Source organism: Heterodontus francisci, chromosome 2 (genome assembly GCF_036365525.1).
Source record: "Heterodontus francisci isolate sHetFra1 chromosome 2, sHetFra1.hap1, whole genome shotgun sequence".
NCBI lineage: Eukaryota > Metazoa > Chordata > Chondrichthyes > Heterodontiformes > Heterodontidae > Heterodontus > Heterodontus francisci.
Genome location: NC_090372.1, coordinates 92,074,442 through 92,094,311, shown reverse-complemented (window position 1 = coordinate 92,094,311; position 19,870 = coordinate 92,074,442). Strand labels below are relative to the sequence as shown.

General features: G+C 43.3%; 1 protein-coding gene across 1 annotated transcript in view; it reads left to right on the top strand.

Annotated features, from left to right (window-relative positions):
* The window catches only part of LOC137380649 (serine/threonine-protein kinase 31-like), a 134,968-nt gene that overhangs the window by 22,509 nt on the left and 92,589 nt on the right, over nt 1–19,870 (top strand). The window contains exons 8-11 of the mRNA XM_068052817.1: nt 1,732–1,890; nt 8,265–8,650; nt 10,006–10,183; nt 17,899–18,023. Of these exons, the coding sequence (XP_067908918.1) occupies nt 1,732–1,890; nt 8,265–8,650; nt 10,006–10,183; nt 17,899–18,023 (848 nt within the window). The remainder of the gene's footprint in view (nt 1–1,731; nt 1,891–8,264; nt 8,651–10,005; nt 10,184–17,898; nt 18,024–19,870) is intronic.

Genomic DNA, 19,870 nt, shown 5'->3' with positions numbered 1-19,870 from the left:
GCAGATTTCATTGTATCTGGCACACAACTGCTTTAGCCATTCATTACCAGATTTGGCTAGACAGTGTCAAGCACTACTACTCTTTCTTCTGTCAAAATCATTCGCTACTCCAGGGTGATTTTGGAGTGCAAAAATAACTCCTGGCTTTTCTGCACTTCCACCTGTCTCATTTTTCGCCTTTCACACTTCCCTCCATGCTCAACAACATTTGACAAGAGTTCATAAACTTTTTTTTTAACTATTAAGATCGAGGCTATCTGTTCAGCTGCCTCTACTCTTTTCTCCCCCTTCCCCTTGCTTACGAAGCCAAACTTATCCCTAGGCTCCCCTTGAACTTGTTGATTACTAACTTCTCATCTTGGCTCCAATGTTAAATTATGTAAATGGCTCACTTCCCTTATGTACTGTCCTCCCTATTAAAACTGCCATCATCACACCTCCTCAAAAGACGCAGCCTCAAACCTTGCAAACTACCACCGCGTCTTTAACCTCCTTTTCTCTCAAATCCATCAATGTGTTGTCCCTTTCTGGGCCTGTTCAGTCCATCTTCTCCACAACTCCCTGTTTGAATCTTTCCAATTGTAATTCTGTTCCTTCCATAGCACTACAACAACCTTAACTAAAGTGCAGAACAGATTCAGTAATATCATACTGGGAATGAAGAGTTTTAGTTATGACAAGAGACTAGAGAAATTGGGCCTTGTTGCATTACAGCAGATGGTTAAGAGCAGATGTGACACAGGTGTTGAAAATTTGAAGGGTTTGATAAACATGGAAAGCTATGTCTACTGATTGGTGATTTAGTAACTAGGAATCATAAATTGAAGATCATCACTAAAAGAAGTAGTTAGGAGAATCCCCCTCCTCCCTACCCCCCCCCCCCCCCCCCACCCCACAGAGGGTTGTGATTGTAAAGGCTTCAGATTCCAGGGCAGCAGCGTCCCAGATTATTTTTGTGTGCCCCAGAATTCTATTTCTGCACCTTCAAGACCCACAAAAATAATTCAAGAGCTTAGCATTGCTGGCCCTTTTCTCTTCCATCGCCCTGGAATTGGTTGAAGATTGCAACGTGCAGGCTGTGATCAGTCCTCACTTAAGATGGCAATTGAGGTCCTAGTTATGTCTTAAACATGCGGACACTTTGGCAGTCCAGAGGTAGGTCCCTTTTCAAATGGTGCCAGCTGCATCACTGGTGTTAACTGTGCGATAAGGCTACTGACTCCATCGCGAGGCCTTTATCACCAGGCGACTGGAATGAAAATTGACCCTGGTATCTTAAAATCTGGTTTTTGGAATACAACTTTTGGTAAAATTGCCAGAATTTAAACCTTCAACAGTAGAACATGAAGTTATTCTGGCAGTGCAGCCTTTAAAGTGATGTTGGGATGATTATGAACACAAAACTTGAATCAAGTACACCAAGATAAACCCGATTTTAAACATATGAAAGAAAGTGCTCCTTCTCGCTGTCTGATTCTTTTCTGTTCTTGGCCATTTTGTGACCAGGCCTTGGCCTAATATATTCTAAACTAGTTGCCAAATACTGTGCTAGACTGAAGTGAGGACAATGAGAATAGATTCATGGCCTAGCACCATTTGATGTGGCATTTTCATGCTGTATGATATCAGCTAATTCAAGCTAACCTTTAAAAATTATATGACTAAACTGCTTTAAGTATTAGTGTATAATTTCATTTTTAAAAACCCCACCAAATTTGATCTTTTTTTCAGTGTCTGATGACTTACATCGATTATGGAAATTCTGAAACTCTAAAAAAGTCATGTATTGTTGAACTTCCAGAGGATTTGCAGTGTCCTGGATTGGCCAGCAAATTCAGACTTTGGGGTCTTCAGATTCCACCTAAGCAAGATGTAACTCCATTTGACCAGGTAAAGCAAAATATATTGGAAGCGTTGTTGGCATTCATGCGATAATTTGATTATTGACATTCAAAGTTACCAAATGGTTCGGCATGAGTAGATGTGGTCTGTATGACTTAAATTAGTTCAGCTGAAGGAACTGAACGAGAGGACTTGTTTTCTTTTGAGTTGTGCTCTAGTGGTTTAATTTAATGTGACAGTAGAGATCTTTCAGCCTTGCCTTTAAGAAGTTCAACTGGAAAAGATCTTGTGATGAAATTATACTTACGCAGTTATGAAAAAATATTATAATGTGGAAAAAAGTCATTTTTTCACTTCTTTTCACTTGACAATTGGTTGCATTCTTCTCAGAATACCCATCACTTTGTTCCTGAAATTGGATGTTAAACCGTGATATTTGCTGCTAAGCTTCAGCTCCCATTACCTCCTTGCATACAGGACAAATCTATGAATGTTCTGCAACACGTAGTATCATGATGGTGGAAAACCACTGCAGCTGTAAGGTTTATAAAAAGAGTCATTACTTTAAGGGTGAAGCCACTGTACTTTAGAGCAGTGGTGTCCACCATGTTACTTCCAAGTCACATGTAGCTCTTGGTCAAGTGTGCCCCTTTGACCTATTACGTGACTATTGTGCAGATCTCTAGACTGCTACAGTCAAGCAGGGTACAGTCAGTGGATACACTTTGAATGGGAAATACTATTTCTGGAATGCAGCATTGGAGAAGCAGGAAGCAGCAGGCAGCTGTTATATTTTAACTTGACTGGATTATTTCTGTTCTCAACTTCTGAGACTTCATCTTAATTCTCTGGAACCAGACCAGCTGATTCTGTTTTTGGCCAATATTAACTTGGGTAACTCAGGAACAGAGGGAGACAGAGACTTTAATACATCTAATTTATAAGCGCATTCATAATCAAAACAACAACTTTATATTTCTATAGCACCTTTAATGTAATAAACTGTCCCAAGGTGCTTCACAGGAGCATTATAAAACAAAATATGACAGAGACACATAGGGAATTATTGGGTCAGATGACCAAAAGCTTGATCAGAGAGGTAGGTTTTGAAGAGTATCTTAAAGGAGGAAAGCGAGGCGGACAGGTTTAGTACCACATTGTATGCAGACTTCCACTTGCCTTCCTTCAAGAGCACGTGGGTTCTTCGATTTGAATAGCCCATCGGCTATTCTGTCCATCGCTTGGGATTTTCTGTTCTTAGCGTTCCTGGCCTGTCACTTGTTTCTCTTTGATGATAGCAATTTCACCTATGCTGAGAAATTTACAAGCCACTTGTTCAAGAATAATTTACTGTCTTGTATTTAACCATGTCCAAGAACCTTTTGCTTATTTTTAGGTTGAAGATAAGAGACTGTTTGGTAAAATGAAAGTTCATGGCATTGAAGGCAAATTATTGACCTGGTTAATACGTTAGTTAGACAGTACAAGACAGGGAGCAGGGATATGGATATGCACTAGAATTGGAAGTGATTGATGGTGTGCCACAAGGATCTGTGCTGGGGTCTCAACTATTGATTATATTGATTAATGACTTAAATAACACAATAGGAGCTATATATACAGGTTTGCCAATGATACAAAGTTTGGTGCATAGTAAGTAGTGTAGGTAGGAGTATAAAATTACAAAAAGACATTGATAAAGTGAGTAGGTGAAACTGGCAGATGGATTTCAATGAAGGTAAGTGTGAGGTCATCCATTTTGGATTGAAAAGAATGATCAGAGTTTTTTTTTAGAGATACAGCACTGAAACAGGCCCTTCGGCCCACCGAGTCTGTGCCGACCATCAACCACCCATTTATACTAATCCTACACTAATTCCACATTCCTACCACATCCCCACCTGTCCCTATATATTTCCCTACCACCTACCGATGCTAGGGGCAATTCTATAATGTCCAATTAACCTATCAACCAGCATGTGGGAGGAAACCGGAGCACCCGGAGGAAACACAGACACAGGGAGAACTTGCAAACTCCACACAGGCAGTACCCAGAATTGAACCCGGGTCGCTGGAGCTGTGAGGCTGCAGTGCTAACCACTGCACCACTGTGCCGCCCCTAACCACTTATTTTTAAATAGTTAAAAGCAGAATCAGTGGAGGTCCAAATAGATTTAGGGATCCAGATACACATCACTAAAATGTAGTCGTCACGTACAAAAGACTAATGAAATGTTAGCCTTTATCTCTAGAAGGCTAGATTATAAAGCGGAGAAAACTTTGCTATTGCTATACAAAGCCCTATTAGACACCATCCCAAGTACTGTATATAGCTCTGGGCACCACACCATAGAAAGGGTATATTGGCCTTGAAAGAAGTGTGGCGCAGATTTACCAGAATATTACCAGGGCTTCAGGGTTTGATTATGATGAGAAATTACATAAAATAGGCTTGTATTCTCTGGTATATAGTAAGTTAAGGGGTGATTTGATTGAGGCTTTTGATTTTAAAAGGAATTGATAGGGTAGATAAAAAGAAACTTACTCGGCTAGTAGTAGAGTCCAGCACCAGGGGATATATCCTTAGAATCAAAGCCAGGCCACTTAGGAGAAAAGTTAGGAAATGCATTTTCACATGCAGGGTGGTAGAAGTATAGAACTCTTCCCCACAAAAAGTAGTAGATGCTAGTTCAATTAATAATTTTAAATCTGAGATCGATAGATTTTAGGCAGTTAAATGGAGTTAGGATACAAATCAGCTCTGATCTCATTGAAGGACAGAACAGGCTCAAGCGGCTTAATGGCCTACTTCTGTTCCTATAAGCACGTATTTATGATCTTGTTATCACAGTTCTGTCAATGGGCCTTAGTTTAATCCAGGCATTTGTAATTTGTTATTCACACAAGTGATGCAGAAAAGTTTCAGGTTAGCTAAAGTGAAGAAACCTTAGGAACATAGGAACAGGAGTAAGCCATTCAGCCCATCGAGCTTGCTCTGCCATTCAGTACGATCATGGCTGATCATCCACTTCAATGCTTTTTTCCCTCACTATCCCCATATCCCTTTATGTCATTGGTATTTAGAAATCTGCCAATCTCTGTTTTAAACATACTCAGTGACTGAGCTTCCACAGCCCTCTGGAGTGGAGAATTCCAAAGATTCACAACCCTCTGAGTAAAGAAATTTCTCCTCATCTCTGTCCTAAGTGGCTTCCCCCTTATTTTGAAATTGTGTCCCCTGGTTCTAGACTCTCCAACCAGGGGAAACATCTTAGTTGCATCTACCCTGTCTATCCCTTGAAGTATTTTGTAGGTTTCAATGAGGTCACCTCTCATTCTTCGAAACGCTAGAGAATACAGGCCCAGTTTCTCCAGTCTCTCTTCATAGGACAGTCCCGCCATCCCGGGAACAAATCTGATGAACCTTGGTTGCACTCCTTCTATAGCAATAATATCTTTCCTAAGGTGCAGTCTAACCAAGGTTCTGTACAATTGAAGCAAGATTTCGCAACTCCTGTACTCATATCCTCTTGCGATAAAGGCTAACATACCATTAGCCTTCCTAATTGCTTGCTGCACCTGCATGTTAGCTTTCAGTGACTTATTGACGAGAATACCCAGGTCCTTTTGTACATCTACACTTTCTAATCTCTTACCATTTAAGAAATACTTCTCCACTTGCCAGTTTTAGCAAGATTGGTTTTATGGTTTTGGCAGTGATGATTGTTTTTTCTTCAAATGTTTCTCTTTTTAAGAAAAAATTCTTGTTTAGTGAGTTCTACCAATTTGTGGATCTTTGACAGCTCAAAGGGATTACTCATATTTTATAAGACAGAAAGTCATCCTGTTACAAATGACAAAGCCCAGCACGCTAGCCTTTGTTCACACATTTGCATTTGTTCTTGCAGTTTTTAACTACCTTCAAGAAAATACAGAATACAATTACATTACGCAATACTTAGTACAATTGTACAACACAGCATAATGGAAACTGACTACACCTGTCAAACTGTAACCATGTCCTTTCTTTGCAAGCAGATATTTTTTAAATTGGCATGGGTATTCAACCCTTTCCATGTGGTTTGATTTTACAAATATTACTTTTCATTAACATAGCACAATGAGCCAAAATAAAATGTCATATATATTGATATAAAGATAATTGTAGCCGAAGGAGGAGGTGATGAAGCAGCTGGGTTAGGCTGCTTGTTAGCGGGCTGCCGGACATAATCAACCACACAGAGATGTGGGGCTGCTCGTGGGTCGGGTTGGAAGGAGTTGATAGAGTGGTGAGCAGGCGAATTTGTAAGTCAGGGTTTGGGACGGTAGGGAGAAAACAAAAAATTAAATTTTTAAACAAAATAATCTCACTTCAGGGGAACAACAATAAGAGCGGCTTAGGGAGGCAACTGTATCTGGTGGCATAAATCTATTTGGTGGTGCTGAAGCATGGGGAGGCTGATGTCAAAAACTAGTAACTGTTGCTCAGTATTATAAAGGGAAAATCTGTTAGTGACTGACATGACGGGGAATTGTGACATTTTAATATGGCACATTCCGTAGAAAATATTTACTTATCTTTTGAGAAGAGTGCTGGACCCACACATGAATTTTAATTTAGATGAATGAGACAGTGGATGGGAGAGAAGCTCTCGCAATGTTCATTTCCTTTTGGCAGTTGAGTTTTTTTTTTCAAAGTTGTATGATATAATAATGATCAGCTGGCTCCTTCTGGTATTACTGGTTGGAAAAGAAGATGGAACAGTGACTGTTACCACTGCTATCAGCACAGACTTTAATTTATACAACTGAGCAAACAAAATTTATCTCAAGATGGTGGGAAATGTAATAGGGAAAGAATGAGGATGACCATCTTCAATTATTGCCATTAGTTAGTTGGAGCCTGCCTATTTCTTATAGAACATAATGGGAAGCCTGTATTTGCCATGACATTCTTTCTCAGTTTGACTTGCACGTCTCATTTCAGCACAGGCAATGAGCATAGTGACATGAACTTTCCAGAACTTGTCTCCTGCCCCCATCTTGTAAAGGCTGCTTGTCACCGCTTTTTGCAAAGGACAGTTGGTGCTTTCAAACTTGTTTTATACATCAAGTTGTAAACTGGAAAAAATGAGAGGAATAGTTGTGCAAGTTTAAATTATAAGTAAAATTTATAAATTTATGCTGCATTACTGATTTTTGCCGTGTTTGTGATATGCCAGCAGGGCCCTGCTGTAATTTAGCTTAGACAGTCTGTAGCAAATCTGTGAGAGATAGTAAACAAATTTAAGAGCAAGTCACCCTCCACATTAAGGAAATAAATGCTTTTAACTATAAAAGGAGCATAGTGAGCAGTACTGCATTTCAATGTTTGACCACTGGATGTCACTTCTACACTGAAAAGAAGGTTAACCAGTCACAAGTTGTGCTTTGTGTGTAGGCAAGAGTAGATGGAGATCTCACAGAGAGTTTTAGGAGGTAGATTCTAGGTTAAAGAGCAAGATCTGGAGAATAGATATTTTGCAGTTACTCCTGCTATAATGGGCTGGGCAGATCAAGCAAGTTAATGACTAATTAAAAAGATGATTTAGATTGGAGGCTTTCAGATTCCTTGAGGGTATCAGGACAAGTTCTAGAGCAAGGTAAGCTATATAGATGGGATGGGATAGGCTTTATTTGAATTGGACCACTTCCAATTCAGAGAGCGTAAATAAGGCAGTGAGAGAGGATTTAAACTAGAGGGGACGGGCCAACAGACTGATAAAGAGGGAAAAATAAAGTAGTGGAAGTAGAAATTATACTGAAGCTGGATGTAAGGTACAGAGCAAGATGATGGCCAAATACAGACACTAATGCAGCTAATAAATGCATACAATATAAGGATGTGACCACACAGGGAGATGATGACAAATTAAAATTACCATATACATCTGTCTAGGAAGTGAGAAATGCATGCCTAGAAATTCTATATATTTATGGTAGAAGTCTTAGAAATAAAATGTCGTGTTCTTGCTGGAGAAGAGAACCTATGGTATCACTGACATCATACAGACTTGGTTCAACAACACTACAGGGTTGAATAAATAAAGAAGGATTATAAATTACTTCATTGCCTTAGAATAGGTAAACTGCAGGAAGACTAGCCTTTTATGTCAAAAAGAACTGGGCCTATCGGGACTGGGTGTGGATAATGTGAAAACCCTTTGGATAGGGTTGAGAGACATGAGGGGAAGGAAACTAACTCTGGGTGTCTGCTACAAAAATAGATTTTTTCCTAGATTTTACCTTTTTTTTCCCCATCTTCCTAGCTTCCGTCTGACAAAACGTTGCATATGAGTTTCTTAGTTCCCGGACATCCAGCAGTGGATAGTTAATCCATTTTAGTTGTCTTAATGCATGCATTTCCTTTGTCCTTTCTTCAGGGAAGAAGATTTCTGGCCAGTTTGATAAATGACAAAATAATCCGGATCAGTCACAGAGATACAGCTCAGGATGGAGCCTTTCTTGTTGATGCCGAAAGTGATGCTCTAAATATTGGTCAAGAAGTTGTTGAAAAGGGGTTTGCTGAAAAGTGCAAAACAGCCTCTGTCCAGAACTATGAAGGAATAAAGAGTAATACGGCCCTACTGATTTCTGCTAGGAATGCAGAGGGGTTTCAGGGACTGAGCAGTGGTTCACAGAGAGTGAAGAATATGCTGGTTTCAAGAAATGGTCAGCTGGGAAGCAAACCGAAAGGGCAAGTAGACAATGTAGAACATAAAAACAAAGATATAAAGATGGATAGGGAAAATGCCCTTGTACATGCATTGTAAGTATAAGATTCTTGGTATAATTCTGCTTTTGAAATGTCAGTTAAGTTGGTTTTATGTAGACTTATTACCAGTGATTTTATTTGAGATAAAGTTATTAAATAGTGCTAAGCAGATAGTGCCAAATAAAGGCCTGCTCGGGTCTGCAAAAAAAACCCGACCCTAGACCGACAGAACCACATCCGACCTGAGCCTGACCCGGTCCGAGTCCTTCCATTTTTTCCCGCGCCTGACCTGACCATCAGTTAACTTACCTTCCGTTTTTTTACTTTGTTGCTGATTTGCGCAAGCTTAAAATAACCATAACAAAACCACCTTTCTAGTCCAAAAATTAAATTAACAGTGGAGCCACTTACCTGTGATAGAGCATGTCCTACCCAGCCCGACCTGAGCCTGAATGCCGGACCCGGACGTGCAACCCGACCCCACATGTCTGGTTCCGGTCGGGTAGCAGGCCTTTAGTGCCATGTACTTGGACGTTACAAAATTTCCAGATGACTAGTTTGTACTGGTTCGGACACCTACCACTGGAAAAATTATGATCATTTAGTCTTTAATTAATGGTCTTATTAGTAAGACGGGTAGGATGACTCTTGGTGATTATTTAGGGATGCTTAAAATAACAAACTAATAGTTAGAAGTGGGGCTAATTAAAATGCAGGAAATTTTTATCTTTTCTTCCCTATCCCATAAGTTGGTAACTTGGCAGTTCCACCAGTTTTTTTAATTCATTCATGTGATTTGGGTGTCAGTGGCAAGACCAGCATTAATTGCCCTTAAGGTGGTGGTGAAGCTGCCTTCTATAACTGCAGCAGTCCATGTAGTGTAGGTACACTCACATTGGTGTTAGATAGGGAGTTCCAGGAGTTTCACCCCGTGATGGTGACGGAACGGCAATATAGTTCCAAGGTAGGATGGTGTGTGACTTCGAGGCTAACTTGCAGGTGCTGATTATGTTCCCACATGCCTGCTGCCCTTGTTCTTCTCGGTGATAGAGATCATGGGTTTGGAGGTGGTGGACTAACGCGCAATCCGTTGCTTAGAGTGGACAGAGTGCTGGGCTGTGTCAAGTTCCCTGAACCTTTGAGGTCCTTTCTGCCAAAAAGGATAATAGCAGATTTAGTCCTTTAATTGCCACTGTTGCTGCTCCAAAAGGAGTTAGGCAAGTTTCCCAATTTTTTTGTTGAATGTTTGCAGAACCTGGTTTGGTAGATCTGTTGCAAAAAGTGCTCGTTTTTATACTGTGTTTAAACAAGTTCCAATGATGTTGGAAGTTTTAATGCAAAAGGAATTAATGGATATTGCTTAGAAATCGAACATAATTTCAGTAACTATTTTAAATTGCTTTTTTGAGGGAGAGAAAACCATCGGTTCAATGTCGTTCAGGACAGAAGCTCAACATGATCAAAATGCAACATGATCAAAGATTACTGGAAGATCAAAATGAAAAGTTGAGAGCAAAAAATAGCACTTATCTCCAAAATTGCCATTTACTAGAAGGGCAGCTTAAACAGCAGCAACTTGAATTGAAGGTAAGTGTCATGCAGACCCTGCACCTGGCAAGAATGTGGGATATTAATTTTGTCATATGAACATTGATTTTTAACTGTTGCTGGAGTGAAGAAATTACTTGTTTGAAGATCACCAGACACTGGGCTGGAAGGACATTTGCATACTAAGAGACGTTGCTTGCGTCTACCCTGCTCCAATTAACCCAAATGGATTTTGATCACTAGACAGTAAAGGTGTAAGGAGGCGCATTCCAGGCCCTGCTAAGATGATACAATCCACAGAGCCAGGATTGGTTAAACCAGCTGGTCACATGACTGGCTGGTCCTGGTTTTGTTGAACTAGCCACAGGACAGTTGGAATTCAGAAGGCAGTGTGCAACTGAAGCTGAAACAAGCAAGTCACTTGCCTGGCTGTCTCTCTTGCTTTCTCCCAAACCACCAGACCCACGGAAGACACGTAAACCGCAAGGGAGAAAAGATTCCTACATCGGAAGAAGTTGAAGCGTTAACTGGGCGCCAACGAATTGCAGGACCTACCGGCAACCCAAGACTCCACATTGAACTTAAAGGATTGTAACTATCAGATATTGCCTCAAAATTTTCCCCTTTATTCCTTCTATTTTTTCTGCCTCTATCTGCGTGTGTGTTTATCGCGTATGCATGCTAGCGTGGTCGTGTCACATATTTGTAGTTGTTAACTGAATTAGAGTTTAAGATTAATAAACTTCTACCTTTCTTGTTTAAATCTAAGGAAACCTGTTTGATTTCTTTGCCTTACAGTTGGAACAGTGAACAAGGATTCACTAAGGGGGAGCTAAAAAACAGTGTTTCTAAAATTAAACCCTGTTACGGTTGAATCAGGCAAAGGCTGAGAGGGAACCCCTAGACCCTTCACACCTGGTCGTAGTCAGCTATTATTAAACAGATGTGATCACTTTGAGGCTTTCTTAATTTTGCTCTAAAAATTTTCATTTTTTTTTTTAAAGTTTCCGTAATAGGTTTTTCAGCTTTGAAACTAGTTCTAAAAATGTGCAGGAGGTTCTACTCTTGTGAGGAGGTTCAGCTTTAATGTAGCTTCAGCCAATGCAAAAACTAAATACCAGCATTTTAGTTCTAGTGTCAGTTGTTACTGTATGATTCTAAAGATATGTAACAATGAACTGACCTAACATAGTCTTTTCTTTTTCATCAGAAACATATCAATGCTACAAGATAAAAATACAAACTATAAAACAATACAGTATGTAGTCCATCAGCATCTGAGAAAAGAAAGGTTAATATTTCCCATAGTGATAGAACTGAAAAAGGAAGGCAGGAGAGCCTCTTAATAGTGTGAGAGAAGGGAGTAAATGTGTGTGTGCTTCTAATTTACTCCTCAAACCAGTAGGGTTTGCAACATTAAATACCGGATGTTACTGATTTATTAAGCATTCAATAATTAAACGTACTGGAGAAATCAAATGTGTTATAATTCTCATCTCAGTATACAGGTTGATCAGACCTTAGTCAAATTCTAAAGTATCTGTTTCAACACTCACTTCTTATACCTTTTTCTCACCCCTTCTACATGCCAATTCACATGTTTACTGTTATGTACCATTCAATACTGATTTGATTGTGCCCTGTCCTTTCAGCCACATATCAATAACTGCCTTTACTTGACTTATCCCCTGGGCTAAAAACATGATAGTGCTGATTTATGGGCATGGGGATCATGATGTACAATTATCTCATGCCCGATTGAGGCATGCCTGCTCATTACTGTGATTGCGGTGTGCAGCCCAGCATTAAATGCACTGCTGACAGACTGCATGCTCAACAGGAGGCCCAGATGTATGCGTGGCTAGTGCAAGTTAAAGCTAGCCTGCACTTCTTAAAACCAGCCTGCGCCTCTAAAAGGGTAGGGGCATTATGGCTGCAGCAGGTGGTGGAGCTGTCTCCAAATGTATTTTTCACAAGGGGTAAAAGAATATCAATGGAGTGTAAGGCCAGAAAGAGGGCTCTCAGGTTCTCAGACACTGGAAGCTTTATTCCAGGTGCTGGAAAGGAGAAGAGACATGATGTTTCCGCAAAGGTCTAGGAGGCTCTCAAGGGACACATTGCAAAGGGAATGGGAGCAGGTAGCCGTGGAGGCCAGTTAAACGAGTGTGGCCCCGAGGATCTGGCTACAGTCCTGCAAAAAGTTCAATGACTTCACACGAGTGGTCAAAGTCTGTGAGTGCACAATCAAATGCCATCTCCTACCCACTGTGTTGCCAACCTTCCACACTGCTCAGTGTACCACATCATCACATGCCCATCAGCGATCCCTAAGAGTCAAGGCTCATGCCTAACATTCGTATGCTCCACCTCACCCTCACACAGTTAGCACTGCTGCAAGCCTCACATCTCACAGCTCCCACATGCATCCAGCTATGACAGGGACATCACCCAGACATATTGCAACACACGCACTGAAAGGTTTCCCTATCTCTTGCAAGATAAGGTGGCACCTAACAAGGGGGAGCAACAGAGAATCAGCAGGGGACAGGCACTCCTGCATCTCCTGAGACCCTTGGAGGAGATGGTACTGTGAATTACTGGCTCTACAGTGATCGAGGACATTGCACACAGCATTGCTGAGAACATCCAGGATGACAGTATATTACTGTCTTGTGGACCTTCTCAAATTCCACTTCACCCTCATCCCATTATCTGGCATGAAGTACAAGCTGCAAATGTGTGACCATGGACCTCTTGATTTCCATCCAACTTCCCTTCCCTCACCTCAACCCTCCCCTTCTGCATTTATGTTTTCAGATACCCATAAACTGCCCCCTGGCTAGTGGATCCTCATGGTGAAGTGTATGAATAAAAGCACTGATGCTGAAGTACTGTCACTTGATCTGACACTTGCTTGGATACTTACACTGCTTGTACTTTAGAGGGTAGTGTTGAGGAGGGATCAGCATATGGTAAGTCACTGGGCACAAGTGGGCTGCAGCCAGGACAGAGGGAAAAGATAGCACATTTGCCAACTCCCTGGAGGGTGAGGTCACTAAGTTCTGCTGCAGAGGATTCAGATACGAGGATTTTGGTGTGGCATACAGGAGAAGGTTGATGGGCATGCACACGTAGCCTTCTGTCGCTGGTCACTGTCGAGCGTGGTGGAGTCTTCCTCCAGCTGAGCACAGGTCTTTGTCCTGGGCTTAGAGCCCATCCTTTCCAGCGTGAAAGTGGTGGCAAACTCCAGGACAGTATATGTGGATGCAGCATCTGGTGGCCGATGTCTCAGTTTTCAATGCAGCACAGGCAGAAGCCACCCAACATCTGAGTGTTGCAGTGGAAGCTCAGACTGTGGTCATGAGATCTCTGCTTGTTGCCATGCAAGCCCAACTTGGTGCCATGCAGGCTCAGACTGCTGCCATCATGGTTGCAGGTATCAGTGCTCAAAGTGACTTGCAGGCTCTCACAGCAGTCCACCAATCTATGCTCCAGCAGATTACTAGGATTGCTGAGGCTCTGTCCCAGAGGAGTGACTGTGGTTCTGTGGTGCAGGAACCTGCTGTTCTCTTTCAGGATGACTGCATTCATGCTCCCACCACTGTCACACTGCCAGTGCAGCTGCTGATGCCTCTCAGCCAGCCGCTCCAGACTTGTGCCACCAGTGCCAGGGTGGTACAGTCTGAAGCCAGGCCCTCAAGGCCCATAGCTGCTTGAAGTTGGACTACAAGGCCATCTGCAGTCTCCCCCACTGAAAGTCAGCCTTTCACCAGTAATGCAGTAGCCACTGGGGTAGCACTGCATAGGAGCATGAGGACAGGCAAAGGCACCCACAAGCTGGGCACTATGGAAAAACACAAGGGTGAATAGTTCAATTTTGTATATGTTATTGTAAGTTTTCTTGGATAAAGTTGTTAGGGAATTTTTTTTTGTGGTGTCATTTATTTCAGGATTTTGACCAAGAGGCTGTTGTGATGCAAAGGGATGAAAAGGTGAGGAATTTTGGAGCAATGGGGTGATTTTGGGGGTGCTTTCAGGGGAACTGGAGTCTGATTCACCACTCATGGACAGCTGGTCTGGAGCAATGGTGTCCCAGATGCCTCCTCATCTTCCTCGTCCTGAGGTATTCAGTAAAGTCCTAGTGGCAAGTGCTGCACTCTCATGAGAACCAGGTTGTGTGGAATGCAGCAGACAACCAGGAATTTGTAGACACACTCCAGAAAGTATTGTAGGACATCGTTCAAGCAGTCCAGGCAGCAGGTTTTAGAACACCAATGGTTTCCTCCATGATACTCCTGGATGCAGCATGGCAGTCGTAAGCCCGCTGTGCATGTGTTTTCGGGTGGCAGAGGTGCGTCATGAGCCATATGTAGAGAGGGTAGCCCTCGTCACTAAGCAGCCACCCTCTGGTTCATTGTCGTAGCTTGAATATGGCAATAATGGCTGACTGATGCAGGATAAAAGCATTATGGCTGCTGCCAAGATAGCGGATATCAAACAACATGATGTATGGTTGCATACCAACCGCACATTATAGGGGAGGTACTCTTTGCTGTTCTGGAACATCTCCCCGTTATGATGTGGCTGCGGGTGCCACATGCATGCAGTCAGTGGCAGCCTGCACCATAGGGAATCCCACTACCCTGGCAAAGCCACGTGCCTGCTTCTCTCTGCTTAGAGAGAAGGCAGTGAAGTCCCCTGTCCTTGCTTACAAGGCCTTGGTGACCTCCTGGATGCTGTGATTTATGGCAAAATGAGAAAAATAGGTAATGTCGCCGGCTCCAGCCTGGAAGTATCCGGAGACTTTGAAATTGAGGGCAGCCATGATCTTCACAGCTACTGACAACACCATCCTCTCCCTGCTCTGCGGCTGTAGATCCAGTTGGAGGAGATGGCACACTTCAGTGCCCGCCTCCTTGGAGAAGCTTGGCACTGCAGACACTGCTCTTGGCTGAAGTGGAGGTAGGAGAAGTATTCTCTGAAAACGGTTGGTGGGTTCGGTCTTTTGTTGATAGCGCTCCTCCCCCTCCCTCTGCACACAGCTTCTCCTCTCTGCTGCCTGAGCTCCATCTCCATGTCATGCTTCACCCCAAAAGGATTGCAACTGTAGCCCCCATGAGTGAATGCAGGCTTTCTGCTCAGAAGCCTTCAGACTCCTCTGAACTCTTTGGAAAAGTCCAGCACCACAGCACCGCTCCCTTCTGACTCTTAACAAGTTGTGATTGCTCTTCCAACGACACTGAACACATTACTTCCACTAACTCTGCAGCAGCAAAAGGAAGTCAAAAGCTCCTCCCCTGAAAGTCCCATTTTGATCCCTTTAAATAGTGCTGGTTGGCAGGGGGGCAGGTGGGTCGTGGTGGAAGGGAGGTGCCTCATGCAGGTGAGCCCATGTTCAGCTGTGAGTGTTTGAGAGGGCATTAACTGAGAAGTGCAAAATGGGAGGTTATACGCTAAACCTCTGATGCTGATTGACTTCACAATTTGCCCACTCTGCGTGATTCTGGTAAATTCACGGCATGCCGGAGCTATTGCCCTCCAAGCATGGTTTTACGGCATTAGTCATGAACCTTTAGGGAGTGATGTGGATCAATTTCTTTTGCCACTGGCTTCACTTATCCCTGTAAGGTCTACGTATATTTTACATTTGATCTGCCACTAAACTTTAAAATTGGACATGATTTGCCAAATATAGGCCCATTGCCCCAACACATTTATTTTTATTTAGAGATACAGCAGTGAAACAGGTCCTTCGGCCCACCAAGTCTGTGCTGACCATCAACCACCCATTTATACTAATCCTACATTAATCCCATATTCCTACCACATCCCCACCTTCCCTCAATTCCCCTACCCCCTACCTATACTAGGGGCAACTTATAATGGCCAACTTACCTATCAACCTGCAAGTCTTTGGCTGTAGGAGGAAACCGGAGCACCCGGCAAAAACCCATGCAGTCACAGGAAGAACTTGCAAACTCCACACAGGCAGTACCCAGAATTGAACCTGGGTTGCTGGAGCGGTGAGGCTGCGGTGCGAACCACTGTGCCGCACACGGTCTCCTTGCGCTAATTGAGTATCCTCTACAGTCCTAACACACTGACATGTCTTGGTATTGTCCACAACCCTGCATATCATTACCCCATCACCTACATCTAGATCATTAGTGAATATAGTAAATAGCAAAGGTCCTAGCATTAATCCACTGGAAACTGGTCTGATCCAATTCCATTGACAACAGTTTTCTGCCTGTGAGCATTGTCAGTTCTCAGTCCACTGCTGCAGATTGCCACTAATTCCATAAGACTCTATCTTGTAGAGAAGCCTCTTGTGAAGTAACTTATCAAAAGCTTCCAGAAAGTCCAGGTAGACAATGTATATTAGGTACCCCCATAAATTAGGTGACACCTCTTAAAATACAATCAAATTTTAAAAACATTATCTTTTTTGGAAGCCTTGTTGGACGTTCCTGATAAATCCTTCTCTATCTAAGTAGTCATATAGGGCATTTCTGACTATACCTTTGAGCGTCTTTGGTATTATAAATGTCAAGCCAATGGCTCTGTAGTTACCCATACCTCTCTGATACAAAGGCCGGAATTTTACAGTGGGTGGACGGGAGCTGGACTCTGACGTTAATGTCGGTGACGAACCCGCTTCCGCCTAGCCTGGGGATCCGTCCCGTATTTTACGGATCCCCAGGCTTTAATTGCCCCAAGGTGGGTCTTCCACCCACTTGAGGGAGGAGGTCCCGCCTCAGTGAGCTGCCGGCCAATCAGCGGGCCGGTAGCTCTTCGTCTCAGCAGCGTCACTGAAAACGGTGGCCACTTCTGGGACTGCAGCCCAGCCAATGCCATGGACTCGAGAGAGTGGGTAAGTTTGGGTGCCTCACCAGGGGGATCGGTCGTACGCTGGTGAGGCTAGGGTGGTCATTTGTGGGGAGGGGGGTGTCTTGGGTTCTGGGGGTGGGTTGGGAGGCGGGGGCAGTCCTCAATTGGGCACCCTGTGCCCGACTGCCATGCCTCCCCTGGGGTGCGGAAAGGCTGGCAGCTATTGCTGGGCGGCCTTTCACGTCCCCAGCACACATGCATGCCACGGGTAAAATAATCGCGGAGGCGGGCAAGGGCCCTTAAGTGTCTTGATTGGCCTCGGGCGGGCGGGCCGTTTCCCAATCCCCGCCCCCCACCCCCCCGACTGATATCCGTAAACTTGTCCGGAGGTGGAATCGGGGCGGGTAGGCCTCCCGAAGCCTGCCGCTCAATTTTATGCCGCTCCCATCCGACCCGCTGGGGCGGCGTAAAATTCCGGCCATTATTACTGGCATCTAGAGAATCACAAAAATTTCCAGACTACAATTTCTAACATGCTTCACTGCCTATGAATCCCAGAATATTTTATGAAAGGTCAAAAAATTTGCGACTTAGAGCATTTCTATTTTCTAAACTTGCTTCCTACTTCATTTCTATGTCTTGAATTTTTTTTGAATGCTGATAATGGTAGACATTTTACTTCTCGTTCCTAGCTGTGTTGGTGTTTGAGATGTCAAACTGGGGTCAGGTATTTTCTTCAAGCTGAGAGAGATCACTGTTGCATGCAGTTGTTGACTGCAGTTGGTATATGGCTTGGGGATGCAAGAAGATATATAATGAAAGAGGTTTACTTAAAATGTATTTTTTAAAAAGTCAAGTGCATCACAGTTGATAGAACAGTGGTAGAAATGTAAAGTCATCATTACCTGTGTTCTGTTTTCTAGAAGATGGAAGAAGAATTAAAACAACATCAAAAAGTGGAATTGAAATTAGCAGATGAACTAAAACATGCTGTTGAAACAAAGCTCAAATGTTTGGCAAATAAGGTTGAAAAACTCAGACAACTTAGGTAAGAGTTTGCATTGCTTGCTTGGCAGATCTATAATAATTTTTAACAGTGCCATCTGGAGCTTTAACGTAACTTTTAATTCACCAATGTGATGAGACAGTTGATGTGTCATCTATAGTTAGTTGGTGATGTCAAACATTCATGACAACATTTAATTAAAATTTTATTGTAAATCACTGCAAGTGAAATATACTGAACATATGACTAGAATTTATGGAGTATCCATTTTGGAACTTCCTTTAGTTCCAGAGTTATGGAAATAAGTTACTTTTCCTCATTTAAGTTGTTCACAAACCACAAGTAAAAAGCCATGGTATGAATGGGGAGACGTATTACCTGGATTTTATTGAGAAGGAATCTAGGCATGCAGATCGGTCTGCTGGCACTAGTTGCCTTTCCATGTTGTTGAGGCTTTCTTGACAGCAGTGGGAGCAGGAAATTTGATTGGCATTGCACATTGTTCTCACAGTTGTATTGTGGCACTTGCTGGTGTTTACCCTCCACACGAGCAAATAGTTCTAATCAAGTTTCCTGCCATGTTTCCTTATCCCTTTTTCCTTTAGCCATCTATCCAATCTAATCTTAAATGTTGACATAGGTCAGATTTTATGTCGGTAGCAGAGGTCCCGCTGCAGGGGCCAAAAGTGGGGAGGGGTGGTGGTGGGGGAGGGGGGGGGGGGGGTGGTGTGGTGGGCGCGGGCGAACCCATTTCGATGGTTAGCAGGACCCGGATTGGACCCGGCGGCTGCCCCCTATTAAGGTCACAGGTTTGCCCCCAAGAGCTGCCGGCCCATCAGAGGGCGAACAGCTTCAGCAGCGCCACTACTGGGGCTGCTCTTGTAGGTAAGTGGGGTCTGGGGGTATCAGGGCCAGTCAGGCAGGCCCCAGTGAGGTGCGTGGGATGGGGTGGGTACTGAGGGCAGGCAGTGCCATTTCGGTGGGGGCGACCATTGCTGCCTGGGGATCCCTCCGTGGGCCGAAGAATGCCCGAAAAGGAGGCCATTCCCAACCCCCCGCCGGACCCCTCCCGAACTCCGCCAGGGTTTACTTGCCGTCCTCCCCATGCGGCAGAGGGCCCCTCAAATGCTGGTAAAATGCCAGCGGAGGCAGGAAAAGGCCCTTAATTGACTACATAAGTGGGCCGTCTACTACCTTTCCTGCAAGATGGCATGGCGGCGGGAAGATGACAGGTATGCCTCACAACACCGTCCTGTGCTATTTTGCCTGCCTTCCCACCTCCCAGCCCATCCCATCCCCTACAGTTTGGTAAAATCCAACTCCTAGTTCTTGCTTCAATCACTAACCCTGGAGGTGAATTCCACAGCCTTACAACTCCTGTGAAAAGATGTTTCTCTGACTCTCTGTTCTAAATTTTCATTTAATTTTGTATCTATGGACCTTCATTCTAGACTCAACAACTGGAAACAGTTTGGTTTTAACTACCCCTGTCCCCATTCTTTCATAATTTTGAATTCTTCTAACATATTTCCCCATAATTGTGCTGTTCCAATGTCAAAAAAGTCTCAGTTTTCAAGTCTGTATGTATATTTGTATATCCTTGTACCAGACAGAGTCTATACTGTAAAGCCTCAATATTTTTCATATAGTGTGAAACCCAAAACTTTACATGGTACTCTACCTGAGATCTTAAGGTTTTACATAGGCATACATTACCTCTTGACTTTCATGTTCTGTATCTCCAGTGATGAAACCTAAAAGTCTATTAGATTTTTTTAAAAGACCTCATCAGTCCATGGTCCTTCCTTGACTGTCCTCAGAGCCTGTACTCTTGAATCCTTCTGTTCTTTCACAGCACCAAGCCTGCTTCCATTCAGAATATGCTTGCT